This window comes from Aegilops tauschii, chromosome 3 (genome assembly GCF_002575655.3).
Source record: "Aegilops tauschii subsp. strangulata cultivar AL8/78 chromosome 3, Aet v6.0, whole genome shotgun sequence".
Classification (NCBI taxonomy): domain Eukaryota; kingdom Viridiplantae; phylum Streptophyta; class Magnoliopsida; order Poales; family Poaceae; genus Aegilops; species Aegilops tauschii.
Genome location: NC_053037.3, coordinates 87817128 through 87836176, shown reverse-complemented (window position 1 = coordinate 87836176; position 19049 = coordinate 87817128). Strand labels below are relative to the sequence as shown.

General features: G+C 43.9%; 1 protein-coding gene and 1 long non-coding RNA gene across 2 annotated transcripts; both read right to left on the bottom strand.

Moving 5' to 3' along the window:
• Window positions 1-12752: 12752 nt before the first annotated feature.
• Window positions 12753-15001, bottom strand: LOC141042733 (protein FAR-RED IMPAIRED RESPONSE 1-like). The gene is made up of 5 exons (XM_073511613.1): window positions 14933-15001; window positions 14381-14495; window positions 13839-14299; window positions 13655-13744; window positions 12753-13373 (listed from the first exon to the last, which is right to left on the bottom strand). The coding sequence occupies exons 1-5, from the start codon at window positions 14999-15001 to the stop codon at window positions 12753-12755; spliced, it is 1356 nt and encodes a 451-aa protein (XP_073367714.1).
• A 1462-nt stretch (window positions 15002-16463) lies between these two features.
• On the bottom strand, window positions 16464-17485 carry LOC120975373 (uncharacterized). Its single transcript, XR_012180928.1, has 3 exons — window positions 16981-17485; window positions 16817-16892; window positions 16464-16727 (listed from the first exon to the last, which is right to left on the bottom strand). It is a non-coding gene; the product is annotated as an uncharacterized lncRNA (long non-coding RNA).
• Window positions 17486-19049: the final 1564 nt, after the last annotated feature.

Genomic DNA, 19049 nt, shown 5'->3' with positions numbered 1-19049 from the left:
AAAAAAAAGAATTGGGCCCAGTTATGATGCAAAAAAATACCGAGCCTAGTTAAAAATCGAGGGTGAACTTGCAACTGGGATGAAAGCAAACTATGAGCTCAATAGCGAGTCAAGGTTTGGCTTGTAACTGCAATACAAAAAAATAGATGCTCCGATGGCGAGTCGAGGGTGGGCTTGTAACTCGGACAACTACGAGCCCAGTTTGCAAATCAAGGGTACGGTGAACTTTCAACTAGAACAACTATGAAACTACGAGCCCCGTTGCAAGTCAAGGGTTATAAGAACAATAAGGAGTTCTGACATTTCTCCCCATTGATCTGAATTCTACACATTTATACCCTTTATCTAGACAAAAAAACTTGCAATTGCTCCCTTATATAAAACAGGCTCTCGTCTGGGAATCGGGATGGACTCTACAAATTCTTTACCAGGCTATAAAACATGCACAACGAAAACAAACAAAAACAAACGCACCCCCCATGACTATATATATGGGGCCATGTGAAAAGAAACGCGAGAACAGACGACACAAAAACAATCATGACAAAGAGGACGCGCAACAAAGTAGAACAAGCTGACACAAGCGTGAATGAACAAGTTTGTACAAACATTAAAGTAAACAAATCAGAAGGTTACAGACTTAGATGAGACATCACTAACTCTTATCCCGAGGAGATTTAGCAAATCCAAAACAAAAAAAATCTAGTCATGATGTCCTCTAGCTACACAGTCGAACAAAAATAACCACAAACAGGAAATAAAAAGACGCGTGGCCGTCCACAAAAAATCTACAATGCACAAAATAAACCCCAATACACAAAGGGCGATGCTAGGCGCCGGTGCACCGGCCGGACGCTTCGGCCGGTCCAGCCCTAGCCGTCAGATCGGCTCATTCCGATCCGTTGGATCCTTATCCAACCAAGGCGTCGTCTTCCTCTCGCGAGCGCGGACGGGGAAAGGAACCCCGTCTCGCCGCCCGTCTTCGCCGGCCGCCCCACGCTCCGGCACTCAGCTCGCCCCACCCGCTCGCCGCCCCGGCCGCCGGTTGGAGCTGACCGCTCGCCGCCTCGGCCGCCCATCGGAGCGCCATGGATGCAGCTCCGCGACTCAACTCGTCCAAGTCCGCTCGCCGCCCCGGCCGCCCGTCGGGGCCGCCCCGCGCTCCGGGACTCAGCTCGCCCCGACCGTTCGCTGCCCCCGCTGCTCGTCGGAGTGCCATGGATGCAGCTCCGCCTCACCGATAATTGGTTCCAGCAAAAAACAGAGATGCCCCGTGGTAGCATTTTCCCGTGTCAGTCGTAGCAAATGAAGACAACGGTTGCAGCAAAAAAAATCCATCAGCGTCGCCATTGTAGCAAACATGTTAATCGGATGTAGCAAAACACATCGCCAATGGTAGCAAAAAACGAGGTTGTTGCAACAAAAAATGTTCGTCCTCGTCGTCGCCGGTCACACCTCAGTCGCAAAAAAGTACCATGGCCGCATGAATGGATGTACCAAAACACACAGACGGTAGTAGCAAAAAATTGACACGATTGTAGCTTTTCTCCTCTACGGTGGAAGCTTTTCTGTAAACGATTGAAACTTTTTTCGTTTTGAGCAGCGCCTGGGTGAAAAATTCATCTCTCGTTTGGTTGAAGCTTTTTTCATCGAAGGTTGTAGCATTTTCTGTAGACGGTTGTAGCTTTCCTCGATGGCACTGAACGCTTGCAACTTTCTGTATATCCGATGTAGCAAAACTCGGCGCCGGTTGTAGCTGAGTGGTGTGCCGGTTGTAGCAAAATGTGATACAGGTTGTAGCATGTAACAAAAAAGCGCGATGTCTAGTGTTTGCTCGCGATGACGATGAAGCCGTTTTGCTGCAACAGTAGTAGATTTTTGCTACCACCGGCGATTGAATTTGCTACAACCGGTTCTAACAAAAAATCATCGTGGGGTGTAGTCTGCCATGGCTGGGGAGGCTCGAGCGCTGCAAGGTCTGGCGAGGGGCGGCCGGGGCGGATTCCAGGGAGAGGCAGAGGGGCGGATTCTGGGAAGAGGCAGAGGGGTAGTAGTCCGGCGAGGGGCGGCCGCAGGCGGACGAGATCCGGCGAGGGGCGGCCGCACGCGAACGACATCCGGTAAGGGGTGGCCGCACGCGGACGACAAGGCGCTCTTCTCTGGCGGCAGCGGTCGAAGGAGCCCGCTGGTCGTCTGGCCCGCGCGTGGTGCCTGCCGGCTCTGGTGCCCTCCTGTACGTGCGCTGCGCGAGGAAGAGGGAGACCGGCCGAATCGTTCCGCCGGTGCCCCGGCCCCAAACGTTTCCCATACACAAAATATTAAAGCAGCTCACTAAGGAAAGTCCTATCGGGCCTCAATGCTTCACGAGGGACAACAAAAGACGCACGGGCGAATGGGCTGACAAGTAGATACCAAACGCACGGGTCTCGCTCGAAAAAACGACAAGATCAATTTTTTGACGACATTTAAAGTGAACAGATGGCAGAATGAAAAAAGGTTCTTGAATTTAGGAAAGACAAGTAAAAAAAAAGGGAAAGTCAAACAAAAAATGAAAAGAAATGAAATAAATGGAAAATAGAAAATATAAATAAATAACATCCTTCACTAGAACATGAAAAACAAATAAGCAAACGCCCCCCAACTGTTCGGCTCTCCAATTTATACAATGCAGGCCAAAATAAGAATAAACAAATTTAAACGGCTAATCATGCAGCGAAAATTGCCCAACGAAAGATGCATGCACGAAAGGGCAGACGCGCATGACAAAACAACCCACAATTAAGATTTGTACAACATTTAAGACAAACATATCGAACGATCGGAAACTTATATAAGATATTGCCAAATGTCATGTCGATGAGAATTAGCAAATCCCATTAAATAAAGTCCATGAATTTAAAAAAAATTAGTAAAGAAGGAAAAACAAAAAACAAAAATCTAATCGAGAAAAGTATATTTTTCCTCGCGAGAACAAACTCCAATTCACGAGCAAAAAAAAAGTCCGATTCTAAAGTGCAGTGGCTTGAAATGAAAAAGGGGAATCGTAGTCCATAGCCCACATGACCCACACCAGCGAGCGCTCGACACGGAGTCAACGGGCACAACGCGAACGGGATGCAAAGGCACACCAGCACGCGTGCGAGACACAACAACGACAAAAAAAAACAGATTTGCATGAATCTTGCAGCCTCTAATCATGTGGTGGACAACTTAGATGTGACATAGCTAAAAAACATCTAGATATGAATTAGTCAATCTGAATTTTGAAATCCGTCTATGTTACATCTAGACGTGAGATAATATCTCACATCTAAGTATGATGTCATGTATTTTGTAATCCTCCCTGCTGGACTTTCTTGTTGTTTGTTTGTTTTTTAGCCTTTTTTGCTTTTGTTTGCTGTCACATTGAACACACGCGGGCTGCCTGGCCAGCGCTAGCTAGCTCGGCTCCCTCGCTGGCCTTGACTTGATTGATACTGTACAAGTCTGCATGCAATGAGAAGCAGCCCTATTGTTGATAATGCCCGTATCCTTCAGGTTTTTTGCAAACTGCCCTCTAGCTTGTCCGTAGGTTGACGTCTTTTAGGTCAATTTACCCCATCCGCAAAACATGAAAAAAGTTTGTGATTTTTTTTAAGAATTTGAAATAAAAATAGTGGTAGCTTAAAAAGTGTTCATCAATTCAAAAAATGTTCATCAATTCAAAAAAGGTCACAAATTAGAAATATATATTCGCGATATAAAAGATGTTCAAGAATTTGAAAAATGTTCGCTAACTTCAAAAGTTTTCACCAATTCAATACGTATTGGTGAACTAAAATGATGTTAGTGAATTTGTTAAATTTTCATGATTTTCTAAAAATATTCATGAATAAAAGAAATGTTCACCAATTAAAAAAAAGGTCAGGAATTTTAAAAACGTATAATGGTCGAACCTAGTTGCGAGTTGATGCTTGAAATTGGGTCAAGAAAATGTCTGAGGCTAGTTGCGAGTTAAGGATGGACTTGTAACTGGGGCAAATCCGAGTTGCATGTCAATGATGGACTTTTAACTGGTACGGAAAATTGATTATAGCCCAGTTGCGAGTCAAGAGTGGACTTGTAAGTGGGACAACTACACAAAACAACAATACCAGTTGCAAGTCGAGGATGGACTTGTAGCTGGGACAACTACACAAAACTACGCTAGGAGTTGCGAGTCGTGTGAACTTGCAACTAGGACAACAACAAATCTATGTGCCTAGTTGCGAGTCGAAGGTGGACTTGCAACTGGGACAACTACGAAACTACGAGCCCAGTTGCGAGTCAAGGGAGGACTTGCAACTGGGGATGAAAACAAACTATGGGTTTAGTTGTAGGCTTAGTTGTGAGGGCAAACTTGTAACAAGGACAACTACACAAAAACTACGATACTATTTGCGAGTCAAGGGTGGAATCGCAACTGGACAACAAGAAAATACGAGTTCAGTTGCGAGTTGAGCCAGCTGGCCAACCTACTGTGAGCGAATAGTGAGCGACCGCTAAGCTTAGTGATTGTATCAGCGCCCCCGGGGTCCTTATTGTAGGTATTAGTGAGCCTTCTTGTTTTATTAGCGACATGCGACTGGGACAAAGGGTCGAGTCATGCAACTGCAAGTCCATCCTTGGTTGCATGTCGAAGGTGGACATGCAATTGTGTAGGGTTCGGGCAAGTTGCATCTAGGGTGAAAACAAAACAACACCCTCCCGAGTTTCAAGTCGAGGGTGGACTTGCAATTGGGCCGACAGGAACCCCTGGTTTCAGGTCAAGGGTCTAATGGCAACAACTATGAAAGAAGAACAAAAAACAACACCCCCCCCTGAGTTGCGAGTCGAGGGTGGACTTGCAACAAGGGCAACTACAAAACAACACCCTCCCGAGTTGTGAGTACATGGTTGACTTGCAACTAGGGCGATTACAACTACATCGCTCGAGTTGCAAGTCGTGGGTGGACTTGCAATTGGAGTGAAAACAAACAACACCCTCCCCGAGTTGCGAGTACATGGTTGACTTGCAACTGGGGCGATTACAAACTACATCTCTCGAGTTGCAAGTCGAGGGTGGACTTGCAACTGGGGTGAAAACAAAACAACACCCTCCTGAGTTGCAGACGAGGGTAGACTTGCAACTGGGCCGACATAAATCCCTAGTTGCAGGTCGAAGGTCTAATTGCAACTACTATGAAACAAGAACAAAAAACAACACCTCCCCCCCCAGTTGCTAGTCGAGGGTGGACTTGCAACTAGGGCAACTACAAAACTACACCCTCCCGAGTTGCGAGTACACGGTTGACTTGCAACTGGGGCGATTACAAACTACATCCCTCGAGTTGCAAGTCAGGGGTGGACTTGCAACTGGGGTGAAAACAAACAACAAAAAACACCCTCCCGAGTTGCGAGTACATGGTTGACTTGTAACTGGAGTGATTACAAACTACATCCCTCGAGTTGCAAGTCAGGGGTGGACTTGCAACTGGGGTGAAAACAAAACAACACCCTCCCGAGTTGCGAGACGGGGGTGGACTTGCAACTGGGCCGACGGAAACCCCTAGTTGCATGTCGAGGGTCTAATTGCAACTACTATGAGACAAGAACAAAAAACAACAACCCCCTAGTTGTGAGTCGAGGGTGGACTTGCAACTAGGGAAACTATAGAACTACATCCTCCCGAGTTGCGAGTACATGGTTGACTTGCAACTAGGGCGATTACAAACTACATCCCTCGAGTTACAAGTCGGGGTGGACTTGTAACAAGGGTGAAAACAAACAAGAAACAACACCCTCCCGAGTTGCGAGTACATGGTTGACTTGCAACTGGGGCGATTACAAAGTACATACCTCGAGTTGCAAGTCAGGGGTGTACTTGCAACTGGGGTGAAAACAAAACAACACCCTCCGTAGGATCGAAAGTATGTCTAGAGGGGGGGGGGGTGATTAGACTACTTGACCAAATAAAAATCTAGCCTTTTCCCAATTTTAGTTCTTGGCAGATTTTAGCAACTTAGCACAAGTCAAGCAATCAACTTACACATGCAATTCTAAGAGTGTAGCAGCGGAAAGTAAAACAATTGCATATGAAGGTAAAGGGAGGAGTTTGAGGGAGCAAACGCAATGTTGACACGGAGATTTTTTATCCGTGGCTCCGATAGGTGGTGCTATCGTACATCCACGTTGATGGAGACTTCAACCCATGAAGGGTAACGGTTGCGCGAGTCCACGGAGGGCTCCACCCACGAAGGGTCCACGAAGAAGCAACCTTGTCTATCCCACCATGGCCGTCGCCCACGAAGGACTTGCCTCACTCGGGTAGATCTTCACGAAGTAGGCGATCTCCTTGCCCTTACAAATTCCTTGGTTCAACTCCACAATCTTGACGGAGGCTCCCAAGTGACACCTAGCCAATCTAGGAGACACCACTCTCCAAGAGGTAACAAAATGGTGTGTTGATGATGAACTCCTTGCTCTTGTGCTTCAAATGATAGTCTCCCCAACACTCAACTCTCTCTCATAGGATTGGATTTGGTGGAAAGATGATTTGAGTGGAAAGCAACTTGGGGAAGGCTAGAGATCAAGATTTATGTGGTTGGAATGGAATATCTTGACCTCAACACAAGTGTAGGTGGTTCTCTCTCAGAAAATGTATGTTGGAAGTGTAGGCATGTTCTGATGGCTCTCTCCACGAATGAAGAGTGGGTGGAGGGGTATATATAGTCTCCACACAAAATCTAACCGTTACACACAATTTACCAAACTCGGTGGGACCGAATCATGAAACTCGGTCGGACCGATTTGGTTCATAATGTGACCGTTAGGCATTTCGGTGGGACCGACACGTCAACTCGGTAAGACCAATTTCGTTAGGGTTAGGGCATAACGTAGTCTCGGTGAGACCGATTACACAAACTAGGTGAGACCGATTTTGGTAATAGTCAAACAGAGAGTTGGTCAGGCAAACTCGGTGGGACCGATTCACTCATCTCGGTTGGACTGAAACGTTACGAAAGGGAAACAGAGAGTTTCCATTGCAATCTCGGTGGGACCGATCGCTCATCTCGGTTTGACCGAAACGTTACGAAGGGAAACAGAGAGATTACAACCCCATCTCGGTGAGACCGAAAAGACTAGGGTTTCTGGCAGTGGCTATGTCAACTGAACTCGGTGGCGCCGGATAGAAAGTTTCGGTGGGGCCGAGTTTGACTTTTGGTTTGGGACATATGTGGATGTGAGAAAGTAGTTGAGGGTTTTGGAGCATATCACTAAGCACTTTGAGCAAGAAACTCATTAAGCAACACCTCACCCCCTCTTGATAGTATTGGCTTTTCCTATGGACTCAATGTGATCTTGGATCACTTAAAATGAAAAATTTAGAGTCCTAAGCTTTGAGCTTGAGCCAATCCTTTGTCCTTAGCATTTTGAGGGGTCCACTTTTCTCATCCATGCCATGCCAATCATTGAGCTTTCCTAAAATTTTTATCTTGAAATAGCATTAGCTCAATGAGCTATATGTTGTTAGGAATTACCAAAACCACCTAGGGATAGTTGCACTTTCACCCTCCCGAGTTGTGAGTCGAGGGTGGACTTGCAACTGGGCTGACAGAAACTCCTAGTTGCATGTCGAGGGTCTAATTGCAACTACTATAAAACAAGAACAAAAAACAACACCCCCCCCCCCCCGAGTTGCGAGTTGATGGTGGACTTGCAACTAGGGCAACTACAAAACTACACCCTCCCGTAAGTCGGGGGTGGACTTGTAACGGACAACAACATACTACAAGCTCAGTTGCGAGTCGAGAGTGGACTCGCAACTAAGATGAAAAACAAAATAGAGGCCCAGTTGCGAGTTGAGGATGGACTTGCAACTAGAACAACAACAAATATGGGCCTAACCTGCAAAAAAAACTATGGGCCTAGTTAGAGTCGGGGGTGAACCTACAACTTTGACAACAACAAAAGTATGAACCTAGTTGCGAGTCGATGATGGACCTGCAATTAGGACACCTATGAAACAGTGCACCCAGTTGCGAGTAAATGGTCGGCCTGCAACTGGGATGAAACAAACTATGGACCCAGTTACGAGTCAAAGGTGGACTTGCAACTGGAGTGTAAAAATAAAAGACATGTCTAGTTGCGAGTCGAGGGTGGGCTTGCAATAGGGAGAACTATGAGGCCAGTTGCGAGTCGAAGGTGGACTTGCAACTGAGACAACTACGAAACTACGAACCCAGTTGCGAGTCAAGGGTCGACATGCAACTGGGATCAAACAAACTACAATCCCAGTTCCGAGTCAAGGCTGAACTTGCAACTAAGATGAAAGACAAACACAGCTAAGTTGGGAGTCAAGGGTGGGCTTCCAAGGAGGATAAAACAAACTGTCGGCCTAGCTAGTTGCGAATCAATGGTGGACTTGTAACTGGGACAACTGTACAAAATTATGATATGAGTTGTGAGTCAACGGTGAGTTTGTAACTGGGACAACTACAAACTGTGAGCTTAATTGCGAGTCAAGGGTAGACTTGCAACTGGGATAAAAAAACAAACCACATGCCCAATTACGAGTCAATGGTGAGCTTGCAACTGGGACAACTACCCAAAACTACGATACGAGTTGTGAGTAGAGGGTGTATTTGCAACTATAAAAATTACAAACTATGAGCCGAGTGACGAGCAAAAGATGGACTTGCAACCAGGATGAAAAACAAAATATCGACCCAGTTATGAGTCTGCAGGTAGACTTGCTGTTGGAAATATGCCCTAGAGGCAATAATAAATGGTTATTATTATATTTCTTTTTTCATGGTAATTGTCTATTATTCATGCTATAATTGTATTGTCCGGAAATCGTAATACATGTGTGAATACATAGACCACAACGTGTCCCTAGTAAGCCTCTAGTTGACTAGCTCGTTGATCAACAGATAGTCATGGTTTCCTGACTATGGACATAGGATGTCATTGATAACGGGATCACATCATTAGGAGAATGATGTGATGGACAAGACCCAATCCTAAGCATAGCATAAAAGATCGTGTAGTTTCGTTTGCTAGAGCTTTTCCAATGACAAGTATCTTTTCCTTAGACCATGAGATCGTGCAACTCCCGGATACCGTAGGAGTGCTTTGGGTGTGCCAAACGTCACAACGTAACTGGGTGACTATAAAGGTGCACTACGGGTATCTCCGAAAGTGTCTGTTGGGTTGGCACGGATCGAGACTGGGATTTATCACTCCGTGTGACGGAGAGGTATCTCTGGGCCCACTCGGTAATGCATCATCATAATGAGCTCAATGTGACTAAGGCGTTAGTCACGGGATCATGCATTGCGGTACGAGTAAAGAGACTTGCCGGTAACGAGATTGAACAAGGTATTGGGATACCGACGATCGAATCTCGGGCAAGTAGCATACCGATTGACAAAGGGAATTGCGTACGGGATTGATTGAATCCTCGACACCGTGGTTCATCCGATGAGATCATCGTGGAACATGTGGGATCCAACATGGGTATCCAGATCCCGCTGTTGGTTATTGACCGGAGAGGCGTCTCGGTCATGTCTGCATGTCTCCCGAACCCGTAGGGTCTACACACTTAAGGTTCGGTGACGCTAGGGTTGTAGAGATATGTGTATGCGGAAACCCGAAAGTTGTTCGGAGTCCCGGATGAGATCCCGGACGTCACGAGAGGTTCCGGAATGGTCCGGAGGTGAAGAATTATATATAGGAAGTCAAGTTTCGGCCACCGGAAAAGTTTCGGGGGTTACCGGTATTGTACCGGGACCACCGGAAGGGTCCCGGGGGTCCACCGGGTGGGGCCACCTATCCCGGAGGGCCCCGTGGGCTGAAGTGGGAAGGGAACCAGCCCCTAGTGGGCTGGGCGCCCCCCCCCCCCCATGGGCCTCCCCCCATGCGCCTAGGGTTGGGAACCCTAGGGTGGGGGGCTTCCCACTTGCCTTGGGGGGCAAGGCAACCCCTTCCCCCCCTTTGGCCGCCCCCCCCCTTGAGATCCCATCTCCAGGGCCGGCGCCCCCCCAGGGGGCCTATATAAAGGGGGGGGGAGGGAGGGCAGCAACCTATAGCCATGGGCGCCTCCCTCTCCCCCTGCTACACCTCTCCGTCTCGCAGAAGCTCGGCGAAGCCTTGCCGAGACCCACTACATCCACCACCACGCCGTCGTGCTGCTGGATCTCCATCAACCTCTCCTTCCCCCTTGCTGGATCAAGAAGGAGGAGACGTCGCTGCATTGTACGTGTGTTGAACGCGGAGGTGCCGTCCGTTCGGCACTCGGTCATCGGTGATTTGGATCACGGCGAGTACGACTCCGTCATCCACGTTCATTGGAACGCTTCCGCTCGCGATCTACAAGGGTACGTAGATGCACTCCTTTCCCCTCGTTGCTAGTACACTCCATAGATGCATCTTGGTGAGCGTAGGAAAATTTTAAAATTATGCTACGATTCCCAACACTTGCAACCGGGACAAGCGCATAACCTACCTCTTTAACTTCTACGACATTGCCAAATGACATGGGCACACAAGAACGCGTGCAGAAAAATGCCCAATAAAAAACATATGTACAAAACGGACGGGACGACAAACGAACAAAAGGGAACAACGCGGTAGAGGAATACATCGGCCGACATGCAAGATCCAAAATTTGCACTAAATTACAACAGCAAGATCCGATGGACAACAAACTCAGATGAAACATTGCTAATTTTATCTTGATAAAGCTTAGAAGAAATGGGAGACAATGTGAAAATGAACAGAGAAGGTAACAGGCGCGATATACCTTTGCTTTTCTTGTCTCTTCTAATTCTACGCTGTGGCCTAGAAACAACGTATCGAAATGGCTTGTCAGCACGACACGATAATGGGCTGAAAGTGTGAAGCCAAACTGACCAACAAAAGGATGCGCGACAAACAAAACATCGACCAACAAGGCGGGGATAGCGCTTGCATAAAAATTACAAAAACTAAATCAACCGGTAAAAAAACTTAGATGAGACATCATCAAAAATCATCTAGATGTGATTTTGCAATTTAGTATAAAATTTTCGACTGGACAAATGGAGGACAAAAAGCCACAACGCGCACCAGATTGAACAAATTATATGAACCGTACAACAATTAATCATGTGGAGAGAATTAACAAATAGTCGATCTGATTTGTACAAAAAAATCAAAAAATTATACAGTTTTCTTTTAGAAAATCACGAACAACTAACATTTTTTTGAGGTGGTCGAACAACTCACATGGACGTGAAATGATCGGGGCACAAGGAAAAAAACCTGGCCCAAACACTAACACAGGGAACACAGGCCAACAAACAACGACTAAGGACATAATGGGCCCAAGAAACGCAATAGCGATGTGAGCACACCGGAGACGGCAACTGCGCGAGCACATTTCCCTCAAAAGAAAAAAAATAACTACGTGAGCACATAATGGACGCGGCAAACTACAGGAATCAACGGCTCGTATGAAAAAAAAAGACTGTGGATTGAACGATGAGGGACTTAGATGTGAGACACCAACAAAAATCACGAGTTTTTGAAAAAGGCGAAAACAAAAATAAAAACTAAAAAAGTCAAAAAAAAGGGTTGGAAGCTCAAACCAAACAATTGGCAAGTAGGAAACTATACAAGGACATAGAACGACTAGACAAACTTTCCTCCCAGAAAAAAAAAACTATTCTCGTTTTCCCTGGCTGAAAGCCCATAAAGAACAAAAATGGGAGACCCACAAAAAACAAAAACGCCCACAGCGGGCGGGCGGGACAAGAGGCCACAGCTGCCATGTGCGGTGTCTAATCTTTTCCATATATATATATATATATATATATATATATATATATATATATATATATATATATATATATATATATATATATATATATAGGACGCCAGTTTGGGGCACCTAGGTGCCCAGGCACCTTGTCTAGATGCCGTCAGATCTGTTATTGGGTATAACCCGTTAACAAATAGGTGTTTATTTTTGCGTTTTATTGTCCATCGGTAAGAAATTAGTTTACATATGTCTATTTGTAATTCATACCCCCAATGATGCATGCGAATTGAATACCCTGCCAAGAAATTTGCATGGCGTGGCTTGTGCAATAGTGGTTTATCATTTTGGAAAAAACGAACCGAAATTATCCATTTTTTTGGAAAGGGTATAACATGGAAAGGGTATCATCTTCCGAAAATGTGGCTGTCATCAATGGTCAGTCAATTTTTGCAAAATTAAACCGAACTGATTTCCCGTCAGATACCTTCCAAAAATTTTGCGGGACGTGTGTAATATGGAAATGGTATAACTAGGAATTGAAATACCTTCCAAATATGCGCCTCTAATTAATGTACATTTTTTTTGAAATAATGAAACCGAAATGATACTCAGTCGGAATTAGAAATAAGTCGGAGGTAAGACTATCAGACTATTGAACTGGGTATTAAACTTGTATCGACAAACATGAGCAAGGTATGGCAACAGACAACACGATGATACTCAGTCAGAACACAAGTTTGCCATGCAACCTGGGTTTTAAACTCATTTAACAGTTGGCAGTGAGGACGACAGTAGAATAACACGACCATTGCTTAGTGTTATGCAACAAACAAAATGAATGGGAAATCATAAATATCTTGGCACTGTTATTATTAAGGACGAACAGTACATGCTTCAATAAAATGAAGGAAATTTTGTAAGAAAACTATTACACTTGTACTGAAACGTATCAAGTATGTAAAGGAGGATCGCCACATGTAGAGGTGTTGTGGCCAGGAAGCTGGCACTTCTTGCAGACTTTATTAATCTTTGACTTTGTCAAATTCTCTGGGTTTTGAGGACAACCAGTTCTGTAGTGTCCTTTCTCTTGGCAGAATGAACATTTCCGTTTTGTACGTACACCACCTTCGGCAGCAGATTTGAGCCTTGCTGTCCTTGGACGTCCTCGCTTCTTGCGTCGGTTTGGTGGAAGCACATCGTCATGAAGTTGAGCTTCCAAGATGTCCTCGTCTTCCATTTCATTGGCACACTCATCATCTGATTCCGCAGATAAATGTGTAGATGTTGTGTGGACTTGAAGTATAGCCGTAGCATCTTCTTGGGTTGGCATCAAACGGATCTCCTGTAAAGCTTCAGTAATTTTCCTCATTGCAACATGGTACGCATCAACTGATGCATCACCTTTGGACGATAGGTCCATGCAAGCTTCGAATAACAGGGTATGCCGGTGAGTCCTCGAAGCAGCAGCATGCATGTTGAATCTGCTTTTATTTCCTTCTCGGGCATTGCTCGTCCATCTTTTCTTGATGTATTTGTCTGGAAGATTCCGGCACCCAATATGCATCATAACCTGACACAAAAATGAATAATATAATTTGACTCTAATTTCCTTGGGAAAAGAAGACTAGTACTGAAAGGGTCCATTGTGCATACCCTGATTATGTGTGAGCATAATATGCCCATGTGTTCAAATAACCTACAAATACATCTGTACTCCTCTTCATCTTTCTTTACATGAACTGGAAACTCCAACTTACTCCAGTTTTCCCTCGTATCACATTCCATGTGAACTGTTATGTATGTGCCATCATCTCTGATTTCTTGGACAAAGTAAGACGCACTCATGTATACCTGGTCGCTGAACTTCGCAAACATGGTGTCTGTGTAAACTTTAGCAGCTTTCCTCTCTATTGGTGATCCACATCTCGGCTGCCTTGCATCCTGCGAATATGAGAAGTGGCAACGGCATGAGGTATGGTAATGAATCTCATTTAGAAAAAGGAAAAGGTATATTTGTATTATAATATAAATATACCTTCGAAGTGTCGAACTCAAGTTTGTCCTCAGCCGCAATCCTATCAGCAATAAACTTATCGTATTGTTTAACGAAGTTATGCATGGTTGATGATGGTGAAACGTAGGCTTTGAGCACATGATTCATGCACTCGCTGCGTTGCGTTGTTGTCATCTTTGCGAAGAAAAAATCTTTGAAGTATGGTGGTGCCCAGCGATCACGTTTATCCCACACATCTTGTAGCCAGGTGTTGCTATGGAGATCATACTCAGCAATAAGTGAGTTCCAAGCACCTTCAAACTCATCTATGGTCCTTGTATGATTAAGAACTCTATGGAACTTGTCCTTGAAATCAGATGTCTTGCTGTAAAGATTAGGACCAATATGTTCTTTGGCTTTGTAAAAAATGTGCCATTTACACCACCTATGGATTGTGTTAGGGAGTACAGCTTTGATGGCAAGTTCCATGGCCCTGTTCTGGTCTGTATTATTTGTACAAAATAATTAGAATGTTTTAAGAAAAGAAAATGGAAAAGTGCTGTAAGGGTATGTGGAGAGTAAACCTGTGAGAATTCCAACTGGATGCTTATCTTCGACAGCTTTAAGAAAAGTACTAAACAACCACTTGAAGGCATCCTCTGATTCTTCTATAACCAGTCCGCAACCAAAGATGACAGTCTGGAAGTGATTGTTTACACCCACAAAAAGACCAAAAGGCATACCGTATATATTTGTTTGGTAGGTAGTATCAAATGTGACCACGTCACCAAAGTGCTTGTAACTATCCCTAGACCAAGCATGCGACCAGAAAACATTTTTTATCTTTCCATTCTTTCCAACATCGACAGCATAAAAGAAATCTTTGCTTGATTTTTGCATTTCTAAAAATAGTCGTAATGTCTTCTTGATGTCATCTGTACTTTCTTCAATTCGGATTGATTGTTTAACACTTTGAAAATACGTCCTAGTGAAAGGCAGCATCGATGCTCCTCCGGCAATCCCGGCTATATATCCATACATTTGAGTTGTGGTGCTGTTGTTTTCCATCATATCTTTCATAATGCGCTTGGTGCCCTCACCGATTTTGTTATGTGATTTCCAGTTGCGGGTCATACCTGTGCTGGTTGTAAGGGGGTGATTGTGTTCTTGCCGGAGTTCTGTGATGATCCACTTATGTTCTTCATGTCTGTGTATGCGCATCACGGCACCGCAACCTCTCTTCACAGATTTTTGAACCCCCTTAGATGGCTTGCCCTGAGAAAGGAAATACAAGACAACAGAAAAATTGAATGATCCCACAATCATGAATTATTTTAGTTTGAGCGATAAACGATAAGTAGTACATACCGCGCATGAGCATACAAATTCGATGTAAGTAGTGTCACCAGCAACATTTTTGACTTGTTTACGAATTCTTATACCAAACCCGTTTCTCAACGCGTACATGTTATAAAACTGGAAGGCATCCGTGTCTTCATGGAATACCTGGCCTAAAAAAGGATCCATAATCGTTGCATCGCAATATTCTGGTGGAATAGTAACCAGCGCAGTTCCGGAGTCATCACTAATTATAAAATATATAATGAGTCAGCACTGAGTACAAGTTTCTAGAACAAAAATGACTAATATGTCTATTACGTAGGGAAGATGAGTATAGTAGTATCAGAAATGACCTGCCACTGGTAGTCCTGCCTTGATTAGAACAATCCAGTGAAGGACATCCTTCCGTGCCACCAGCGACATCTCCTTCAGAAGGAGTGGTCATTAGGTTTGCGCTTCAGACTATGGTGTTTCGTTGTGAAATGGTGTGTTTGGGAAGGAGGGGTTCTCCTTTTAAATACCCATACGTGAGATAGGAGACTCCACTAGCCATGATCAGTAACTGATTCGGGTTATTAACTCTTAGTTATGGTGTGATTCATTGCCTAGCTAATTACTAGGAATTAGCGATTTGTTGCATTCACTAGTAGTGGTACAACGTACAAGGCAGTGCACAAGCACTTGCTCTGCTTCCATTTTTACGGACGATTTTAGATTGCTTCTTAATTGCAAGACACCTAGTTAAAGAATCGTCGCTGAATCTATATTAAAATTGATGTTTGCTATGATACTTTGCCTGACATTTTATGTTAAAAATTGAACTGACTACTGTGACCACTATAGAAGGTGTCGATATTGGTTATGTACAATGACAATGAATGTACGATGGCAGTGTGAGTACTCATTTTTTATAATTTGAAGAGACGTTGGTGTGGATGTTGGTTACTCGAGCAGAATAATGTAAAATAGTAGTCAGTAAGGTGGTCGCCGCTTTCATGGATCCGTCAACTCAACACTGGATCAGTTGCTACCATTTGAGCCCGCCATGATCAATGTGGCACCATTTTGCTTTGATATTTTTTGACGGCTGTGTATTAGAAGAGAAGGTTTAGTGTATGTATGGAACTGAAGGTAATATTCGTTTTTGATCTCATTGGAGTATGGGAAACCCAAATGAGTTGAAGTATAAATCCAGAACATAGGAGAAAATTGTAGTCTAATTTGTATGAAGCATCGTGTATGAATTTTAACTGTCGGCGCTAAAAAGTACAATCCCAGGACAGGTCCGTGGGAATATGAACCGACAACATGATACCCAAGGGAACGTATGAAGAGATTGAACATAAAATGAAGCAAATTGTCGTATTTATTACATAGAATGGTCAATACTTTTTCCGAAAGTGAAAACAAGTTCGATATAATTATGTAAATGATGAAATAAAGGTAATAAGAGAGTCTTCATTTCTTCACGACTACTCCATCCTCGTATTGCCTCACAAGTTGTTTGACGAAATCTAGAAGTGCCGCTATATTATCTCTGATGGTAAGAATGTCCAGTAGAATGTTGGCCCTAACCTTGTCAATGCAAGCCTGGGTTGACGATAAGAAGTAAGTAAGGCAACACATGGATGACAGTTTTTTTATTGAAAATGTCTTAAGAAAAATTATGGATGGCTTACTGAATTGAGCTCTTTGGCGACGTCTGTCCCCTTCCAATTCTTCATGAACTCCAAAGTATAAACACCACTCTCAACCCTGCACAATTAGATGTAACCGGTAGTAATTAAAACAGTAAAATCTTGAATTATCATGAGACGTAAGGTTAGGCAGAGGAGATTCTTACTCAAACCGGTGTGTAGGCACAACAGGTTCCTTATAAGCCCATGTAGTTACATCTTCTTTCCAGTCACTGAAGAACAGGGACAAGCATTGTTGCATGGCAGAAGCCAACATAGGTACAATCCAAGTATGCCTACTGTATTGCCTAACATCCTCGCTCTTTTCAGGCTTACTAGAGTCAAGGATGTAAATAACTCTTCGATGCAAGTCGAATGTATAACAAGACCAGTGTTTAATATCGCATAGGGAAACATGAATCTGCAGTGACCATATACCCGTCCGTTAGACAAAGCACACTAATGTAGCTTAGCAAAATTTGTACTCTTACATTTTCACACTTGGAGACGTTGTACTTGAGGTGCGGACCAGTGAACTGTTGTCGAAACAATTCCGGGTTCCAACAGTCTCCACCAGCTATTGCATGAACCTGCAAAAGTCTTATGTAAATAAAAGTTTGGGTAATAAATTCATATATGCGGAGCAGGATAACAAGATAACTAACCCCAAAATCAGGCTCAATAAAGTGGCGCTTTCCATAAGCGTCAGTTTCCCCATACATCTCAAGATCCAGTTGAATGAGCCTTCTAGTGTAAAGACTCACGGTTGGATACTCAACTCTGTCATTGCCTTCAATGAAATTATGGATGTCTGTCCCCGTTAGTTTGATCACGGTTGGCTTGACATGAGCTACCCAAGTAGAGCTAGATGTAGGGGATAATTAGTAAACATTGCGAGCTTCAGAGGTTTTGGGTATGGACCAAAAAATATGAAGTTGAAATACCTGGATACATCTTCAGTCTGATAGTTCTTAATCCAGTTAACTAATACATTCATCACGTGTTCTAGACAAGAATGTACAGCGGCCGCGTCACCAAATGGAGAGTTAATAGAATACTTGAAACGCTGACGCTGAGGTTTGTTATGGGTAGAAAGACTGAAGTCCAAGAGTTTGGGTTCAGGGTACTCTCGTTTTATGCCACACACATGCTTTAGTTCTCCTTGGCTGTTCTCAACGTACATGTCTTGTAGAATAATGCAGCTAGATGCTGCTATCTCACGTGACATAGAACGTGGTGAGATAGGATGACGACAGTCCGCAGAATCTGTATGCAGTAAAAGTAATTAAGAAATGTAAATGAGAAAGGAATGAAAATGTATGTAAGTAATACCTTTCTTTGATTCTTGTACTGGTGTTAGGTCAATGCCGAGATCAAAGGAGGGTGGCTCTATATCGCACAATGATTGACGTGGGTATGTTTTGTTCAGGTTCAAGCTCGTCTCTTGCTCACTCTTAACCGACCGATTTAAATCGAGTGATCCATTTGAACCTGGTGTACCCATTGATGTTGATGTTTTGGCATGCAGATTATTTGCTGTCGGTATGTTGGTCGTAAATTGCATCTGAGCTAGAGCTGAAATGAAATAGATTAACCATTACTTATTAAAATTGCTATCAGTGGATGAAAGTTTAGGAAATACCAGAGGGATGCTGCAGCTGAACATGAGAAGTTTGACGAAATACATTGGCGCAGGAATCTATATTTCCATCTGACAAATTGTCCCTAATCAGGAATGCTTGCTGAACTATCTGTAAACATATATACACAACATGTTGGATTGCAGACAGTATGCTAAACGAATATAACTAGAGAATTATGAAAATACCTTGCTATTATCAGGATTGATCTCTGATGGGACAGCGCCACTTTCAGCTCGAAAAGCCGACATCATACCCATTGTATGTCTGCTGTAACAGACTTCACTTCTTGGACGTAGCTGAGAGAAAAATAATGCATGTAAGGACATAAAAAATGAAGATAAATATGTAAAAATAGGTCCTAATTCATTACGATACGCACACTATAATGTAACAATGAGATTGTTTTCTACCTTCATCATCCCAAACTGGGTTGGCTTGTACTGATTCTTCTCTTTGAGGTCCATACTCATTCGTACTTTTATTGCATGTTTATCATACGCCATAATTCGTGGGAAGCAATCATGCTTGAGACTTAGCGGACCCAATTCCAGGTTGTCCAAGTAGAATATCTGAATGTAGAATGTAAGTATTAA

What these genes read in the sequence shown, in the direction of transcription:
- LOC141042733 (XM_073511613.1), bottom strand. Translation starts at nt 15,001, where the DNA reads ATGAAGAACATAAGTGGATCATCACAGAACTCCGGCAAGAACACAATC. An exon ending in TCCAGTTGGAATTCTCACAG is followed by an intron (nt 14,300 to 14,380) that starts GTTTACTCTCCA and finishes CAAATAATACAG; the next exon opens with ACCAGAACAGGGCCATGGAA. An exon ending in TTGAGTTCGACACTTCGAAG is followed by an intron (nt 13,745 to 13,838) that starts GTATATTTATAT and finishes TCATATTCGCAG; the next exon opens with GATGCAAGGCAGCCGAGATG.